We start from the raw sequence: 18,885 nt of genomic DNA, 5'->3' as shown, positions 1-18,885 counted from the left end.
CAGACTCAACGCCACGCACCATACTGATTTTAACTAGAATGTGCTTGTATGGCCTAGAAGTGATGTGAACGACTGTTTGGCAACCGTGCTAGTTCTTCCCAAGAAGGATGGCTTGGCCTTGGCGAACCTGATGGCATAACTCTTGTCCCATCCATGCCGGTTCGGCATCGTGAAGAGAGTCCTCAAACTCAGTGAGCTGATTTCCCGCAACAAAAAAAGACTTTCCATTGATCTCAGGCTGGACTATGGGAAGCAAAAGGGCCTTTGCCACGCCGGCTGCTGTGTTTTTGGGCAGAGGCCATTTTTGAAGCCAGTCTTCTAGGAGCATAGGGGTAACTGAATACGGCGGTCAAACATGTATTCTTTCAAGTTGGTGAGGCATCTGAGACTGAGACTGCGACTTACCAGTGAGCCAAGGTGCCACAGTGTTGACTGTGACGTTTGTACCCTCCAGCTCAGGGTAGAGGGCACGCATCAGGCCAACAATGCCGGCCTTTGCGGCGCAGTACATGTGTATAGGTGGAGCAGGGAAAAAGGCACCAGCCGACGAGGTCATGACCAACTGGCAACGCGTTTGAGGCCACTTGGCAAAGTAGTGAAGTGCGCACTTAGCCACGTAAAGCTGGCCGACCAGATTTACATCGATAGACTTGAGGGATGGGGGCAAAAGCCGACCGGTGCTTGGGTCCCTTGTGTCTGTAAATAGACCCTCGTGCGTGTTGATGCCAGCATTGGAGAGGACGCTATGGATGACGCCGAACCGCGCATGTGCTGTCTCGAAAAGGTCCAGGACGTGGTCCCAGTTGGAAACATCGCACTTTCTGAAGATTGTACGGTCTCCCAATGTTTTAGCAAGAGCAGTGCCTTCATCTTCGTTCCAGTCTCCAATAGCGACATTTGCACCAAGTTCTAGAAGAAGACGAAAGCCATGAGCTGAGTCTCCAACATATCGTACAGGGGAGGGATAGATAGGTCAGAGGGAGAGGGGGAGCGGGCCGGCGGGATGCACATCATGCTTCTCACCTATGGCAATGTCAACGGCGGCTCTGCCAACACCCGTAGCAGCACCAATGATTAATATTGTCTTCCCAGCCAGGGAATTTAAGTCAGTGTCAGCCAGCGTGTACGACGTCATCTTGTCAGTTTCTGTAGGTCTTGTCCGTTTGTGCAGGCGGTTATAGCGATGTCAAGTTGCACGGGAGCAACTGAAACGAAGCTCTCTGCAGCGAGCGAGCTGGAGGAATATATCCATTACCCGAAACACCGACTCGTTGTCACTCCACATTCAGTAACAAGCCGATGGGGCCCGAGAGACCTCCGGTTGAACCGAAATCTGGGGTCTGGGGTAGCCCACTCCAACCAGCCACTGGGCTTACCCCGCAAATGCATGTTCCGGGTAGCAAGGATCTGCCGCTAGTAGATGCTGGCGATTCACCCCTCTTGTTGGGTGTCCTGGCATGCCCTGCGACGAAAAAATTGCCCACTCTTCCATCCTCACCTCCAGCTTCTCGCCACCGGATCCCGACTGTATCTGATCTCGCCTCTCGTTTTGGCCCTCTCAATTCGCGATCTGACTCTCCAGATGTCGATACCGCCTGCTTCTCATTGTACTCTTTACCTTCCGGCCAACTGATTTCCCTCGTGGCCATGGCTACGAGCGCATGCAGAACCTGCAACAAACAGTTCAGTAAAGCTGAGCATCTGAAACGCCACGAACGCTCTCGTACGAAACCACATCGTGAATCTCCCCGTGCACCGCGGGACTTTCTGACTGGACTTTACTAGATACGAGGGAGCGGCCATATCGCTGCCATATCTGTCATAAAAGTTACGCCCGCAGGTTAGTCTGCCCCCTCGCGATGCTGTTTTTTCATTGATAATAACTTGACGTTTTTCTCTTGGCTGTCCCAGTGATGTTCTCTTTCGACACTGCAAAAACCACGATCGGACGGCTCAAAAGGAAGCAGCGGTGCGCGCTGGTGAAGCCGGGTCAATTTCCCAGCCACGAAAGGACACCGAGCTCTCAATCACGGCGGCGAGGAGCCCCAGCGACGAAGAGAGACAGTCGCAGTCAAACATTGTCGTGGCGCTGGAGCTGCGGCAGCCATCACCGGAACAATCGAACAGCCCTGAAAACTCATCCACTCATTCTGAATCGCATCTCCCTGGCCTCAATTCTATGCCGGCCAACATGGCCCCAACACCGCCCTCCCATCATCGATCCAACTCGATGAATGACGCTCAAATGATGCCAATTCAGGACAACTACATTACCAGTCCAGTTGTGTCGGTCCATATGCATACAGATCCTGGTGCGAATTCTGCTCAGCCCAACGATATGAATTACGGTGACCCCAATGCCTTCTCGACCCTAACACCCCCAGGGCCGGTCGCAAACCCTGTTCCACAGCCTACTCCGCCCATGGTTGAGAATTCGCTCGAATACCTGAATAACATGTTTGCACAAGGTCGGTTTGAGCCGCATGACTTTCTGGGGCAGCAACATGGCAGTGGGGGCGCAGACGAATATGCTGGCCCTGCCTTGCAATCTTGGTGGCTGCCCTTTGACGATGATCCAACTTTCCCGATCGGACCAAATACTGGTTTAGCTGTGAATGGCGAGCCCATGGATAGGTTTACCAATCATAATGGCACTATTCAAAGCACCCAAGTCTCTCCTCAGCCCCAGGACACCCGCAGCGATGAGCACATGTCTCCCGCAATGGAGAAGCAGTTTTCTCGACTGCAACACTTCTGGGTTCAGCGCACTGAGCCTCCTACTAAGCCAATGTCCACGCTGTGGGATGAGCTATCAAATGGCGGGGGCCTATTTGGCAATTTGTTGGAGCCGGTGCCTTTGTCCACCCCCGGTAAGGGCCAACTGGCTCCGGAATGGACCATGACATCCGACACGAAGCAACGAGTCTGGGCGGCTTTTCAGACCATCCTAGATCCGCTTGATGGCGTCGTGCACACTCGACTCTTTGCTCCAGACACGCTCGAGATTGCTTACGAGCAGTACATAGTCCACCACCACATTGTGATGCCTATGATTCACATTGCAACCTTTTCGCCTCAAAAAGCTCCTCTATCGTTGTTGGTGGCCATGTGCACGATCGGATTGAGTGTCATGGGAACAGCGGAGATGAATCAGTTAGTGTGCAAGATATTCCCGGTAGGCCTTCACTGCTCCCAGAAGACGGATTGATATCCAGTCCATGCATGCTGCCACATCTAACTTGGAGAATATTTCTAGAGTCTTCTCAAAACGGCATTTACTGAATTGGAGGCAACTAGTCAACCCATGACACCACTTACGACTCGCATTGGCAGCATGATGACGTCGTTCTTTGTTTTGATTCTTGCCTCAATCATTGGCGTAAGGACAACATCTAAGCCCTTGAAACTTGAATTCGTACAGCTGACCATTACTTTAGGATCCAACGGTTGTTGCCCAAAATGAAAATCTCCATGTCGACTTATTATCGGTAGGTCAAATGAATATTCGAGCCCGGCAGGGTAGGTGCACAGTCAGTTCTAATTCTTCTCCTTTAGAGAGCGAAATCGAGTGGCTTGTTCTCGGCGGACCAGCACCCACCGTCTCTTACCGAATTAACGACTCTTCCTACTGTCAGTAAACGGTGGAGGGTCTGGGGGAGCATTGAGTCTATCAAGAGGTAAGTGATTTTAGATGCTCGACAAGAAATGCACAAAATGAAGCTAACTGATGTCAGGCTCGCTTTGAATATCATACAACTGGACTGCTGGTTTGCATCTCACGTCGCCACGGTGCCCTTTCTTCGAGCAGAATCAGTAAACGTCATGCCAATCTGTGAGAGTAACCTTTTCGAAGCTAGAACCATGGAGAAATGGACCCAGCTTCGCCCCGAATTTAGTCAAATGGATTATCCCGTGGTTTCAGCGTGCTACTCCAAGACACCGAAAATTGCCAGGAGCTATGACATGATGATGACACTCCTCATGTTGCTTCAGCATCGCTTTGCCGCTGCTTCGGTTCTTCTGGACTATGGGCCCCAGCAAAAGGACTCGCGGCAACGGCTATTTCCATGGAAGATGTTCCGAGAGGACAACCGCGGCAAGGCTTTAGTCTCCCTCACGACAGACCTCGCTAGAGCCGCCGACGAAAAGGACCGAAACTTTGACCTGAACTGCGCCATTTCATGGCATCTTTTCTGTATGTCATTGTGTGCGAACTTGCGTATGTTCGAAACAGCCGCCGGGCGGATGGGTCCTGCAGCCGCGGCCCAGGCCTTGGGTGATATCTCAACCTGGGCTTTCACTCAATCTGCTAGGCGAGCATGTTTGCATGCTGGGCGGATATTTTTACTTCTATGCAGACGAAGAGTGTCCGACTCAGTGAAGCTTCACTCCATCATAGCTCTTTTCCACGCTGCCTTGGTTTTGGGCTTCTACATATGGACCATGCCAGAGCTGGATACGAATGAGACATACAACCTATATGACGACATTGATTGGGCCAGATTGGATACAATAGGCTTAACAGATCCCTCAGAAGAGATACCACCAGAGATCCTAGCACTTCCGGAAGCCACCTTCATTGTTGAGGGTCGGATTCCTCGCCTGGCTGAGTTCGTTGTTTCCCCTAGCCATACACAGGCTCGTAAATGTTGGCTTCACTTTGCATCTATCATGCTGGGGCTTGGACGCTGGAAATCTCGCATCTTTTCCTGCATTTTGCACATTATGTGTGACGATTTGTCTGATGTAAAAGTCTCTAATATGGAGGAAGTCGCTGAGGTGGTTCGCGCTCGGTAAATTAGATCAAGGCATTCATTCTTCACTCGCACGGCGTGAGGCGGACAATGATAATCTTTCAGTTTATCTTGGTAGCATCAGCCATTTCATATCAATTGAGCATGCAGTTAAACATCACTAATAGTGAAATGAAGAAGTTGAATTGTGATGTACTCCTTGCAAAGTATTGAATCAAAGCTCCATTCGACACCCAGTCGTACCTATTTTCATTTCATGAGTTAGGCTCCCGCTAAGACAGCCTTCACAGGCCTTGTGCCGTAAAATTCTGTAAAGTCGTGCGTCAAGCTCATAGAAGCCTGTGGCAGTTAGAAGATGCTGTACATTGGACTCGTCTTGGAAGGAGTGGGGTTTACGAACCTCTCGAAGCTGGGATAGCAGGGCTTCGTCCTCGTTTGCCATGCGAAGGATTTTGAAAAAGTCATCTTCAGCGATGGTTGTTTCCGGATCTTTCTCCCAAAGGCGTCTAAAGTTGGACGTCGACATCGGATCGACGATTTCTTTGTACTTTTGACGGCGGATGTCGCTGTACTTGTCGAGAATGGACTCATCTGCCAACCCTTGGTCAATGCCGACAAGGGCATCATACAGAGATCCCACATCGGCGATGCCACCAACCAGACCAAGGCCACCACTAATAGAGAGTTAGTCCATGATACTATGCGTTCAAGATACGATAAGGGTTGTGGGGGCCAGAAAGCTGGGTACTCACAATGGGTTGCAGAGGTGTGCAGCGTCAGCGGCTAGCAAGAATCGCCCCACTCTCATTTTTTCGGCAAGCCGTTGATGCATTCTGTAAGGCCCAACGTTTGCAATTTTGATGTCGCTCGGCTCCGGGGCAATGGGAAGCATCTCTTTGAACCTCATTGGGAGACGCTCAGTATATTGTTCCTTTGTCAGCCCTGGAACATCACCGTACGTGACTCGCCACATTCCGTCCTTGGTAATCTTGGCAGCCATATACCAGTTGTTCTGGTCCACGATAAAGTTGCTGTCGCCGTATCCGAGCTTCTCAAAGGGATAGTAGACCTAGAATTGTCTCTGTGTTAGGAAATTGCATATAATAATGATAGTACATGGATATGAGCTGTTCTTACATTGCTGGCAATGATTTGCTGATCCCAGGTTCGACCAGGGAACTCGAGGTCACCAAAAAGAGCTCTCCTTATCTGGCTGTTTGCCCCGTCACAGCCGACGACATAGTCTGCGTGGAACCTCTGCACCTTGGATGAGGCATCTACAACATCAACCCAAGCACCTTCGGCAGTCTGGCCAATACTAGGAGTGACCTTGTGCTGCATCAACACTTCACAGCCATTGGACACAGCTTCGTCATAGATGATGCGAATTACCCGGCCAAGGGGAAGGCATACCATACGATGCAGACTTGTCTCCGGAACATCGCTACTGTCCAGCGCGACGATGGATGATCCATCCTTTCTACGCCAGCTGACACCACCGGGGTGGAATCCCTCAGCAGAGATCTTGTCCAATACGCCTGCGCGACTAAGCTCACGCTTGCCGGGGCCACCATAGTGACACGCACGCGGCTGGTCATCCAGAGTGTCAGAGGCCTCGAGGACCTGAGTTTGAATGCCGCGCTTCTGCAAGAGCGTCGCAAGCAGAAGCCCGGCGGGGCCTGCGCCAACAATAATAACCTTGTGATTGTCAGCCTATGTGTGACATTAGTCGGCACAGAGGAGACTTGCCTTCATTTTTCTTGTTCAGAGTATTCAGCGGTGTCACGAAACCTAGTGGCTGAAGTCACAGCTGTTGGCAATGATCTTACGGAATGGAGAGAGGTAGGTGAGACTAGAGAAGATGAGGGCGCTGGTGCCGGGCTGGGACGAGGCAAGAGAGTGAGAGACCAATACTGAACCGACACAGGGCCACTCTGAAACCAATGGAAGTTGAAATAGATTTAAGTATCGACTGGAGTCCCTCTAGGTCAAAATGGTCCAGTCCAAACAGCCCAAGGCTGTCCCCGATGGGCTGATTCAAATGACGTACGAGATGTGATATGGGACGATATGTGGGAGTGTTCGGGCAAGTTCTTACCCATTTCAAGCCCCATTCTCCTCATCGGTGGACGGAGTCGTACTTAGCCTTGACGAAGAGAGGGTGGAGTTAATAAACGCCATGTGGGGGGACTTCCTGGCGCCAGCCAACCTACGCAATCAATTTGCAGGGAATCTGGGGAAGCATACGGCAGTGCTTTGACATGTGGTTGACGTGATAGGATCCAAATGCCCCTCACTTGCGATCTAACCCTAGGTCTCTCCAGTCTGGTGTGGTTGTTTCGGTGCGATGTGGAAGCAAGCTGACATCCACATTCCCCCGCAAGACCAAATCGCCACATCAATGGCCAAAGGGTGCATCATGGTCGTCGAGATGGCTTCAATGTTAAGGTGGAATATGTCTTGGGGAAATGGAAGCGGATCTATTTAGTAAAGTCAGCCATCACCCCGTGTCCTGCTCTCCCCATTGTCCCCAAAGAACTCCCGACACATCATCTCCTCACAATTACAAGATGATGATGACCAGATTAGCCTTGCCACAGAGGCTTTCAGCTGCTGATGCCTACCGATTTCTTGGTATCTTGGCAGGTATGGCCGTCGCGGCCATTCTCGCCGACTGGGTTAGAATGCTTGTAATGCGCCGCAGACTCCCGCCAGGTCCTTTCCCGCTTCCTCTTGTTGGTAACCACTTCCAAACACCCAAGGTGAAGCCCTGGATTACTTGGGAAAAATGGGCAAAGGATTATGACGCGCCATTAATGACGCTGTGGATTGGCCGACATCCGCGTATCATTATTTCCGATGCCTGGGTTGCTTCAGAGTTGCTGGAAAAGAAATCCGACATCTTCTCTTCCCGCCCACGCCTGGTGCTCATGGGAGACGTCATAAACTGCACTACAACGAATCAGACCACCCTCGAATATGGGGATCGCTGGAGGGTACATCGAAAACTTATGGTTGGTACAGCTCTGGCATTATATGGACTGCTTTGGTTGCTAACTGAACTCAAGCACGCGGCAGTTGGCTCCCAAGCCGTCCGAAACTACCGGTCTTTTCAAGCCGACGAGTCCAAGATCCTTATGAGAGACCTGATCCAAGACCCAGATGATTTTGAGCTATCTGTCGAACGCTACTCCATATCCACTACCTCTATTATTGGATGGGGCCGAAGAATCGACAGGAAAAACGACTACGTCGCTATTCAGGCGCTGAACTTGATGGAAGCTGTCAATTTTGTTGTTCCAGGAATATTCTTGCTCGAAACTCTGCCGTGGCTGCAGAAGTTGCCCTCGTGGCTGTACGGTTTCCCCAAAGCATTGCGAATGGGATCAGCGATTGCAGCCAGGTACTTTTACATGCTCACGGAGGAGAGTTTGTTCACCAACAAGAACAAAGCGTTCAACAGCTTCATGATGAACGCGCAAAAGGAGCACAAGATGACAGATGTTGAAGTCTCTGGCCTAATGGCAAACTTGATTGGAGGTGGTGTTGATACAACATCCAGCACCATGTTGAGCTGCATTCTTGCCATGGCCTGCTTCCCAGAAGTCCAGAAGAAGGCTCAAGAGGAGATGGACAGAGTGGTCGGAAAAGATAGGTCTCCTTCTTGGGAGGATATTGATGGGGGCAAGTTGCCATACCTCACAGCTCTAGTCAAGGAGGTTTTGCGATGGCGAACCGTGACTGTGCTGGCAGGTATCCCCCACGCCAACATCAAGGACGTCGAGTATCGAGGTTACCATTTCCCCGCTGGCACCAACTTCACTGGAAACATGTGGGCCATCCATCGCAACCCCAAAGACTTCCCGGATCCCGACAACTTCCAACCCGAGCGATTCGTTGAAGGGTCCAAGCGACCCTATCCCAATGCTAGAGGTAGCAACCCATTTGGCTGGGGCAGACGCCAGTGCAGCGGGCAGCCCCTGGCAGAGCAAGGTCTTCTCTTCTCCCTCGGTCGCATGATATGGGCATTTAATATCCAGCCAGGCTTGGATGAACAGGCAAGGGCCCTTTCCTCCTTTTCTCTACATACTTGCAGAGGGACTAACTATTTGTTGCATAGGGCAAGGAAGTCAAGTTGGACATCTTTGCGTACACAGAGAGCGAGAATACTCGGCCCCAGGCGTTCAAGGCAAGGTTCACGCCGAGGTCCGAGAAGATTAAGCAACTCATCTTGACTGAGGCTGCTCAGGCTAGAGAGGACCTGCGAAAGTACGATGGGGAGACAAAGCTCACCATGGAAGACGCTGCCGACAACCCAGCTTTGGAGTGATTAGTCTGGCCCGAAAGCTGAAAGCCCACTATTGCAGGTGGATTATTTAGCCAGCTGCAAATTGAATCTGTAGGCTTCAGGCTGCAAAGGAAGAGGTGGCCTGTGAGTGGGGTAAGAATTCTGATGTGTGGAGGCCATCGGGTTGGTCAATGTCTCAACGTGGCCGACCAGAATGGTGGGGAGGGCATCCACTTCTCATTAGTGGGGTTTCCAAGTGTTCTTGGGTGGTTGGTTGTTTAAATAGAAGTTTGAACCGTGCAGAAAGCCGACATTACAACATTGTTTCGCACTTTTCGCAATTTCTTTGTGTGCTCTAGATCTTGATCGACTATCCATTCAATCCACCATGAGTACCGGAGTATTCCAAGTCCAGCTGCCTCAGCTTGGCACTATCGAAGGATGTGAAGGAGATGTTGTGGCGTTCCGTGGTGTGCCATATGCAACGCTGCGGGATCGGTTGTCCGAACCTCTACTGAAAGATCAGTATGAGTCGCCAATAGATGCAACCAAACCTGGGTAAGCTATTTCATTACCCCCATGCTTCGATTTAATCTACGAATACAGTATCATATTGGCAGCTAACAGGTTTATCGTCATAGCCCTGCTTCACCAAGCCCTCCGGGAGCCTTTCAACTCGAGATGACACTTATGCAGCAGAATCTACCTGACCCAGAACTAGCAACGTCAGATACCGAGCAGCTGAATCTCAACATATGGGTCCCTAAGCAAGAGGATGGTGGCCTTCCAAGAGCGAATTCCTTGCCAGTGTTCGTTTGGATCCATGGTGGTGGATTCGTCAGTGGCTCTGCCTCGTACCCACACTACGACCTCACTGAGCTGGTCAAGCTCTCTGTTGAACTAGGCAAACCAACTATCGGCGTTAGTGTCAAGTAAGTCTATTATTTTATAGTATACGCAAGAACGGACGATGCATTCCCTTTGAACAAGCTCTCTAACATCTCTCTCCTTCCTGTCACCAGAATGGACCATCTGTCTATCCCTACTGACTTTGCTCTCTTTATCATGATACAGCTTTCGACTTGGCATGCTGGGGCTCCTCACATCCAATGAGCTACGGTCTGCCGGATACAAGCCCAATAACCAGCTTAGAGACCAGCAGGTTGCACTCGAGTGGTTACGCAAACACATTGCAGACTTTGGTGGCGCTGTGGATCAAATCACCTTGGCAGGGGAAAGTACAGGTGCAGGTTTGTCGTATCTTTCCATCACTCACTTGGCTTCATAAGTAGGACTAATGAAAACACCTACTATAGTCGCCGCTGGGCTTCACTTTTTGGCCGGGGAAGGCCTATTCGCACGTGCCTTCCTCACTGGAGGTACCCCGGTGTTGATGCAGCCCTCAGTTGCTGGAGATAATGAGTGGATTTATGCACAAGTGCTGAACGCGTTGGGCCTTGGATCCGCTACTGCTGAGCAGAGAATACATAGCCTCCTTACTCTTCCGATGGCAGAGATCATGGGTAAGGTGACTATGCCGCTGCCTTACAGACCAATGGTGGATGGTGACTTGATCCCGTATCCGATAACTTACTCCATGGTTTCTGCCAAAGACCCGAAAGAAATAGGAGCTCGTGGGTGGCTTAAAGGGCTGATGGTTGGTGATTGCCAGTTTGATGTAAGTTGCATAGTCGGCCTCAAAAGTCCGTCAATGTCTTTCCTATTAACGGCTAGCTAACATGATAAAATATGTACAGGCCTCCAGCATGGCAATCTTTGCTGCTCATAAGAAGCCAGGTGTTGCGCAGAAGTTTCCCCAATTTATGAGGCAAGTTCTGGCGGATCATGGCCCCGCAGTGGACGATCTACTCGCGGCATACGGCTTCTCAGACGAGCAGTTAGATGAGGAGGCCGGATTTAAAGCATTCTTGTCCTTCATCAACGACATTGGATACTTTGCCGCCACCTATTCGTTTGGTAAGGGCTGGGGCCCAAACACTTACACATTCCTACTCAACGAAAAGAATCCTTGGTCGGGCATGTTCCAGGGCCAACCCACGCATGTCATAGATGTCACTCTGCTATTTCAAAACTTCAAAAATGACCTGCCACCTGCAATGGTTGAAGCAGGGAAGCAGATGGCCGGTGATCTTTTCACCTTTATGTGGGGCTCAGCTCCTTGGCCGAGCAAGGGCACGAAGGTGTATGGCCCCTCGTCATGGGATGCCAAGGCCACGGACGCTACCTCCAAGGTGGTCGATGACATTTTAGCAGCAGAAACAGGCCGCCGCCGAGCCATGATAGACATTGGAGAGAGCATCGGATTCGATAAGATTGCGTCTGCATATGGAGCATTCATAGCTAGCTAGACGATTGAGAACATGTAAACGTCTGAACAGATCTATCAACTGCGAAGAGCTCCTTCTGGTTTCTTGACGACGCTAGTATTCCCATAGACGCAATATGGTATACCCTTACCTGTCTTAGTGCGAGAAACGACGCGATTTCTCGAAGGAACGAGCCGGCGAACGGAACCTTTACTATTACGCCTAATATTAATAATTGCTATAACACTTAGTAAATATATAACCTTTTAAAAATTAATTTTAAGAGATTAGGTTAAACTTAGAATAAGGTAAGCGAAGGTAATATATAATAGGTTTCATAAGTATTATTATTATCCAAGTTAATAAAGTAAGTAAAAAAGTTATAAAAAAAGCTATGTAGGTAAGATATATATCTAAGAGTATAAAGTAAATAACCCTATTGTTTATTATAATGATCTTATATTATTTATTTAAACCCTCTATAAAATATAAACAAACTAATATTCTCTTATACGGCATTATAATGCCGCTAGACTGTATAGCTCTCTCTTCCCTCTGCCTATATAATTTCCTTTCTTCCTTTCTTCTCTCTCTCCCTTACTCCGCCCCCAAGATCTGCACCTCTTTTACCCAGCACATCAGCTTAACCCGGTGAAGATAAATGGCCTGCAGACCAGCCCTTCGTTTGTCATCAGACATGTTGTGACTCGTGATGACGACCATCATAAAGAAGGATTCAATGATGCTCGGAGGGACGTTACAGAGAAGCTGACCAGTCAGCGTCCACTCCATGGCAGTTGCCCCAGCAAGTAGGCCGACAATGGCCAGAAATCCGACGACCACAGTGGCTGGGTGGGAACAGATACTACTCATCCTGGCAGATAGCCGTTGGCTGATTGCCGTCTTCTGGCCAGGTTTCTCGTCGTCTTCCCTAGTGTAAAGATCCTCAAAGATGGCATGCTCGAACGCATCGTTGACGTACGAGTTGAGCGTCGACTGCACATTTTCAAGAACGAACCCGTCATTCATGCCAATCAGCCCGGCGTAAGTGCCAATGAGAAGCCACCAGTTTGAGTTGAACGACATGATCGGACCCACGGTAAGCCAGGCAATCAGGACGGTTACCAAAATGGCAATCCCGACAAGAGTGCCTACCACATCTGCGTAGTAGAAGATGACCCTCTGAAGCCTGCCGACCTTGGGAGCGGGAACCGTGATAACCGGGTTTGGAGTGCTGTCGCCGGTAAGGCGCCGAAGTTGGGACTCGATAGCAGAATCCACCTGGAAGATGGCATCCAGGCATTCCTCAATATGCGCGCCGTGGCACTCGTGGATGTTCACGAGAAAGGCGAAGATCAGAAGCATCAAGGCCGACGTGGCCGAGTTGATGTACAGCTGCCACTGGTCGCTCCATCCCATAGAGTGGCCGCACCCAATCCAGACAATGACACCAACCCAGAAGAGACCGACTGCGAATATGTGTCCCAGAACACCAGATATGAAAGTTGACACACGTCCAAGCCATTTCTCGAGAGGAAGATTAGCATCATCCATGTCGTGGCCGAGTCCATCAGGTTCAGGGAGTCTATAGCGGCCGCTTGTGACAATCTTGTGCACCATACGCTTCTGGGTGTGAGCCCGAGATCTGAGCATAGCTGCAGCCCGAATATCTCGATCATACTCGTTGAGTTGCTGGCGCATCAAGAAGGAGTCGAAGACGTAGCTAACGATAGCCTGGACGTTGGAGATGATGACGGCCCATTGCATCGAGTGATGGAACCAGATACCGAGCAAGGCCCAGATGAGAACACCGGTCACGATGGAGAGGAAGACAAGCCCAGAGCCGGCGAGGCGCACAGCAACATCTAGGCCACGGTCCAGAACCCTGGTCTTGGCTTTGGGGACGAAACCAGTAATGTTGTCGCCTAGGTTGACTGAGCCGAAGCTCGCTGCGCCAACCTTTTCAGACTTCACACCGAGAGAATTCAGAGAAGCGTTGGCGTTTTGAGTCGGCGCAGCTTCGGAGATCTCGCCCTTGGCCCCAGGGGCTCGAATGACATCCCAGATGGGCTTCATTGTTACCGCCGTATCAATATATTCGACTGGGTGGATAGATTAGAACCAGCTCGCTAAAATCTCGGGGATTCACGTACTCTGTAAACAAGGAGAAAGGAGAAACAGGGCTTCGCGGCTTGATCAAATCGACCAAGGCCTTCGCTTAACCAGGGTATATGCCGCACTTGACATACCCAGACACCCGATTCGTGAGGCGAAAAGATCTGTAGGTATCTCAAGGGGGCTTCAAAGAATCTACCAATATGTGAATGTGTAGAGTGCCACGGTGTGTGAGTCGGGTGTCGGGCTGAGATACTAGCAAGGAGAGCGCAAAAGGTTTCCCCATATTCATTCGGTCTTGGACAAATCAATGTGTCGATGCAACAATTTCGGTGGATGTAGAGCGGACTGGTAGGCTTTTAAAGAGCTCTGTGGAAGAATGCAAAGTTTTCATGAGATCTCTTCAGGGTCTTGGTCTCTTCGGTGATCAAGGCGGATGAGCTCGGTCCTGTAACTACGGCATAACGCTCCGAATGAGCTAATACTTTGAGCTGAAAAACGAGCGAGAAAAGGGAAAGACTCGGAGGCTATGGTGGATCTCTCTGCCGCTTCTTCCGTCGGCTCTCAGCGGCCGCCTCAGTAACTCGGTTGCCCGTCCGGGCCATCCCGCCACTCTTCCCCAATGTCTTTACAGTTGGTGGTCACCGTGCAGATACTTTCTATATCTCATAACATTGGACTGACTGTAGTTCGAACGATCCCTGTCATGCTTGAGGCCGCAGTCTGAGGATAATAACGTGCACAGATCTAGCTGCATTGGAAGCTGCACCAGATAATTCCCAGTCAGTATTCAGAATAGCGGTCAGCGCATCAGTACAAGGTTACCAAAAGCAGGCCATAGACCCAACATGTGAGCCATTTTGAAGGTTTTCGTAACTTGAAATCTCAGGTGCCGTAGTCCCTCAGGTGCCGGAGTCCCGTCCGTAACCAATCAATGCAGCCGCCAGGGAGTGACAGCCTCCCTTGACGCGGTGCCGGGTGGCTAAAGCCTCGAGACGCGTAATGGTCCTCCAACGAGTGATGCAAATTTTTTGTCGTGGCCGTAGCAGGTGGAAGCAAAGGTCTGCACTGTTGGCTGCGCCGCGGCTAATCAGAGAGCATGCTGGAGAGCGAGATAAACACCGCGGAGGTTCTCACGCTTCGTGCCATGCCATTATGCCAGGCGATACATGGGCTAACATTCGCGGGCCTGCTTCGGCCAATTACATTTCAGAACTGACAGCGACCTGGGATGTGATGACGACGCCTTGCTATCCCGGCCCATGACCAGTTCAATTAACTCATAAACGTGCGCACTCAGGAAACAAATTCAGCTCCAAAGGCATCATTAATTTCTCGGCTTGTAAATCTGTCTGGGATGATAACCATCTGGCAATACCTCCGACGGCTGGCCACCAGCCTCGTCAACTACGACGCACCATATGATGAAGAGCGCCTAGGATGGGAACCTAGATCTTTTAGGAGATGGTCAAGGAATTACTTAAAGTCCGCACGACTGGGAACGGCCGCAGTATGTTTACTCCTGATAGACTTGGTAATCATTGGGCTACTACTTCATACTCTCCATCCGCTTATTACCCTGCTACGCCAGAACGAAGCACTATTTAGGCCTCAAGTCACCCTGACTCGCCAGGGTACACCGAGAATTTTTGATCGCCCGGATCGACGTAAGGTACCGCGAATTTTACACCAAACTTGTGCCAACGAGACGATTCCGGACGTATGGGTTCACTCGCAACGAAGTTGTATCAATGCTTACTCCGATTTTGAGTATAAGGTATTTCACTTCAAGAAGGCCATTCACCGACAACAGCTCCTCAGACATGCCAGGTTCTAACATGCTGTTTGTTCTAGCTCTGGACTGATGAGCGGGCTCGCTACTTTCTGTCCTCCGAATACCCCTGGTTCCTGGATACCTGGGATAACTACGCGTTCCCTATCCAGCGCGCAGACTCTATCCGCTACTTCGTTCTCTATCATTATGGCGGAGTATATCTCGATATGGATACCTTTTGTAACGAGGCCGTCCCGATACACCAAATCGAGACTGACACAGCGGCACACACTGCTTTATTTAAAGCAACCCTACCCACCGGCGTAACCAACGATTTTATGATATCATCTGCGAGGCATCCAGCATTTGCAGCCGCCATCTCTCAACTACCCGCCTTTCACAGGATAACTCGGCTCTGGGCTCGTCTGCAACCCTACAGCGCCATTATGGTATCTTCTGGACCGCTCTTCCTTAGTCTAGTGGTGGAGGATTACTTGCTTGTGCAGCCTTCGCTGCCCTCACCAACAGTAAAGGTCATTAGTCCATCTCAATTAACACCCTACATGACCGACCTTGAATCTGCCACTTGGCATCGAGAAGATGCTCAAGCATTCATGTGGCTGGGAGATAAACCGTGGGCTTGGTTTGGCTTGGGGATAGTAGGGCTTGTCGCTTGCATATACGTCCTTAACCGGGTGCTGTTAGTGGTCTGGGGGGCTTTTCTTAGCACAATCCATTCTACTACTAACTTGACAAAAGTAGCTAAGCTATTATAGAAGGGGCAATTACGGAGACCTTGAATCTTCGGAGTAGATAATTGGACGTAGTCTTCCTAACTTATGCTCGCTGGGGCGGGAAGACTCGAATTCAATGTATTAAGCATCTTGTGGCTGACCTTCACATCATCCCACCAGCTCTAACCATGCCCCCCGTCTCGAAGCATTGAAAGTATCTTCTCTGCCCCATTCATCGCAAGCCTCGCAAGTTTTGAGCCGCCGGACAGGTATGTTGTCAGAAGATATCGATGCCGTTAGGGCCACTGCTAGTAAGTACTTATGTCAGAGTAATATTCAGTTTTGGATATATGTATTTCTTAACGTACACCGACAGGGATCGGGCTCCACAAGCCTGTCCGCACTCCAAGAGACAGGTCGCCGGGAAGCCGGCTTCGACAAGGTTCCTTAGCGCAATTGAAGTAACATGCTTGCTGAAGGCCTGAGGGTTCTAGAACATTCACATGTAAACATATGGATGCGATGGCGGTCTCGGTGTGTTAGCCACAACGGCGACATGTCGCGGCTTAACTGGTCCAGAGCTAGCTTGTGCCGATTTACCGCGTCATGGCACCGTAAAGATTTATTATTTACCTTCGTACAGAAAGTGGCGTCCAGCCTGCCCCTCATAATTAGGGCCTTAGCCGTGCCGGGTATATTCTTTGGCATCGCTCGGAACTCTTGCATTGATGCAGAGAATACGAGCGCCAACTGTTCATAGACGGACAAAATGTTGCAGGGCCAGGCCAACCGGCGAAAGCGTACCCTGCTTGCCATGTTCACCCTACTGATTTTCGGCCTAGTAATACACATATGGGAGTTTTATCTCTCGCCAGCAAACCACTCGCTTTTCCAGTAAGTCAGTTACACTCATTCAGCTCACCTGTTTTTGACCCGTTCAAACAATTGACTTTACTAGCACATCCTTTTCACCCCCGCTCCCAGCGAGACTCGCCGAACACACGCCGCAGCTGATGCATGATCTATGGACGCCTTTTATCCACGATATCAATATTACACACTTCTTGACAAAAGAAGGATATCACTACGAGATTCCACATGGCACACATCATTGGCAGCAGCCCTTGGGCAAGAAGCTGCTCATCTTGGATGTCGATACGCGGCTCGACACAGGCCCTGGCGCTATGATGAACGAATCGACCTTGAACTCCAAGGAAATGACAGGGAGGACTGCTGGAATGATGAATCACTACCTCTATGGTATCTTCTACCCGCTTCGCGTCTCTAAAAGAGTATCCAGCTGACTTTTCTCGTCTGATTCAGCTATGATTCACGGGTACGATTACCGATTCATCCGAGCTCCTCCATACCCCAATCGCCATGGGACCTGGGTCAAGGTCCCAATGATCAAAGAAGCGCTCAAGACTCACGAAATCGTTGTTTTCCTTGACGCCGATGCCATCTTTATGTATCCGGAGATGCCCTTCGAGTGGCTGATGAGTCTATGGAACGTGACAGACAACACTCTCGTCGCTATGGCTAGCGACCCGAACTCCCCAAGAAACCGCGACACCAGTGGCCGAGTAATGCAGAATACAGGCTTTATCATCGCTCAGCAGAGCAACCGAACACAAGAACTCTTCCACAACTGGGAGCAATGTCCCACGGACAAAAAATACAAAGGATGTAAGCGCTGGGCGAAAGATTGGGCCCACGAGCAAGCCGCTTTCTCGAATTATGTCCGGTACGATTATAATTCAACAGAGGAGGTTGTCATGATACCATGCATGGGCGGAAATGGCGCCCCCTACATTGGCGATAAGACATGCGGTGGAGTCTTTGTCCGCCATCACTGGTTTCACAAGGACTATCCTGCCAAAGACTTGCTTCAACTCATGCAGGATGCGTTCGTGAGTTGGCTGCACGCAGGGTTTCACCACGACAAACAAAATAACTTCATAGATGCGAGTCGTTTCACCTACCCGCTCAGACATTTAAATGTCTAAGAATGTAATAATGTATGGGAAAAGTATCTAGTAATCATGGACCAATGATATATGGACCAATAGCCTCTGCGAATTAATGTGAATAATTGACCAGCGCTCTCAATGCCATGATATATGATCTGGAGGATTTGAAACCGGCAAAACAAATGGACCAAATCGTCATCCACAAGGCTACTTCTTAGATTAACAACGGTACTTGAATTTTCTGTAAAAACATGAGTTAATGGGAAATACCTTCGCCTGTTAGTGTATTCAAGAGTCTATAAGAGGCTGAGCTATTTTTCATGAATCGTGGCTCTTGATACTGGTCGTCTCTATGGTATTGTAAGGCGCCATAAACATCAACACGAGGACCCCGATGAGTTGGAAACTCGGTCTTCTGTGAGCCCGGGATTTCTTAGCCTTGCCTTCAAAGGGGTTGTCGAAACGGGTTAGCGGTACGCGTGCCCCGAATCCCCCGCTTGATCCTCCACGATGCTCAACCGTTTGGTACCCGTATTTGGTCACACGTTGATTAGTCCCTTGGGCCAACTGAGGCGGAGTCAACGATCCAGACTAAAAAGGGGTCCTCGCTTAAATTGAGGTGGGGAATCTACCGAGCTCAGCCTCAATGATATGACTTAGCTTTCATTGAGCTAATCACCCCTGCCAACGCGTCCCAAAGATGCCGTCTATCCAGACGCTGCGGGTCGATAAAAACTATGAAACGACGATCAAGTGTGACCTTTTAAGTGAAAGACCTAAAGTTCCAGCATTTGGACTATTTCTAGAATTACGTACTAACAGTTCATCGTGTTCCCCTTGCAGGCTGCAGCCACCCCAGGAAGTTCAGCAGAGGAGGCCACGTAAGACGAGATAGAGCCAAGCGGCGACGAAAGAGTGCCAGC

The 18,885-nt window shown here is 50.1% G+C and overlaps 6 protein-coding genes across 6 annotated transcripts; 3 read left to right on the top strand and 3 right to left on the bottom strand.

Moving 5' to 3' along the window:
• Window positions 1–88: 88 nt before the first annotated feature.
• Window positions 89–1,135, bottom strand: MRS44_002074 (uncharacterized protein; the record flags this gene model as incomplete). The annotated part of the gene is made up of 3 exons (XM_065622675.1): window positions 89–336; window positions 406–909; window positions 1,024–1,135. 3 exons carry the CDS (start codon window positions 1,133–1,135, stop codon window positions 89–91), a joined length of 864 nt encoding a protein of 287 aa, XP_065478747.1.
• A 1,056-nt stretch (window positions 1,136–2,191) lies between these two features.
• Window positions 2,192–4,797, top strand: MRS44_002073 (uncharacterized protein; the record flags this gene model as incomplete). The annotated part of the gene is made up of 6 exons (XM_065622674.1): window positions 2,192–3,153; window positions 3,334–3,379; window positions 3,438–3,488; window positions 3,556–3,677; window positions 3,735–4,195; window positions 4,235–4,797. The coding sequence occupies 6 exons, from the start codon at window positions 2,192–2,194 to the stop codon at window positions 4,795–4,797; spliced, it is 2,205 nt and encodes a 734-aa protein (XP_065478746.1).
• Window positions 4,798–5,015: 218 nt separating this feature from the next.
• MRS44_002072 (uncharacterized protein) lies at window positions 5,016–6,856 on the bottom strand (the record flags this gene model as incomplete). The annotated part of the gene is made up of 5 exons (XM_065622673.1): window positions 5,016–5,093; window positions 5,155–5,428; window positions 5,507–5,823; window positions 5,892–6,433; window positions 6,805–6,856. 5 exons carry the CDS (start codon window positions 6,854–6,856, stop codon window positions 5,016–5,018), a joined length of 1,263 nt encoding a protein of 420 aa, XP_065478745.1.
• A 468-nt stretch (window positions 6,857–7,324) lies between these two features.
• MRS44_002071 (uncharacterized protein) lies at window positions 7,325–11,411 on the top strand (the record flags this gene model as incomplete). Its single annotated transcript, XM_046282493.2, has 8 exons — window positions 7,325–8,687; window positions 8,912–9,080; window positions 9,158–9,186; window positions 9,402–9,600; window positions 9,684–9,974; window positions 10,117–10,292; window positions 10,359–10,720; window positions 10,800–11,411. The coding sequence occupies 8 exons, from the start codon at window positions 7,325–7,327 to the stop codon at window positions 11,409–11,411; spliced, it is 3,201 nt and encodes a 1,066-aa protein (XP_046126630.2).
• A 555-nt stretch (window positions 11,412–11,966) lies between these two features.
• MRS44_002070 (uncharacterized protein) lies at window positions 11,967–13,445 on the bottom strand (the record flags this gene model as incomplete). Its single annotated transcript, XM_046282491.1, has 1 exon — window positions 11,967–13,445. One exon carries the CDS (start codon window positions 13,443–13,445, stop codon window positions 11,967–11,969), a length of 1,479 nt encoding a protein of 492 aa, XP_046126629.1.
• Window positions 13,446–16,761: 3,316 nt separating this feature from the next.
• Window positions 16,762–17,990, top strand: MRS44_002069 (uncharacterized protein; the record flags this gene model as incomplete). Its single annotated transcript, XM_065622672.1, has 4 exons — window positions 16,762–16,886; window positions 16,951–17,252; window positions 17,316–17,902; window positions 17,955–17,990. The coding sequence occupies 4 exons, from the start codon at window positions 16,762–16,764 to the stop codon at window positions 17,988–17,990; spliced, it is 1,050 nt and encodes a 349-aa protein (XP_065478744.1).
• Between the last annotated feature and the right edge of the window lie 895 nt (window positions 17,991–18,885).

This window comes from Fusarium solani (genome assembly GCF_023522795.1).
Source record: "Fusarium solani strain SB1 chromosome Unknown bctg00000001, whole genome shotgun sequence".
NCBI classification, from domain to species: Eukaryota; Fungi; Ascomycota; class Sordariomycetes; order Hypocreales; family Nectriaceae; genus Fusarium; species Fusarium solani.
This window is presented reverse-complemented; position numbering and strand designations above follow the sequence as displayed.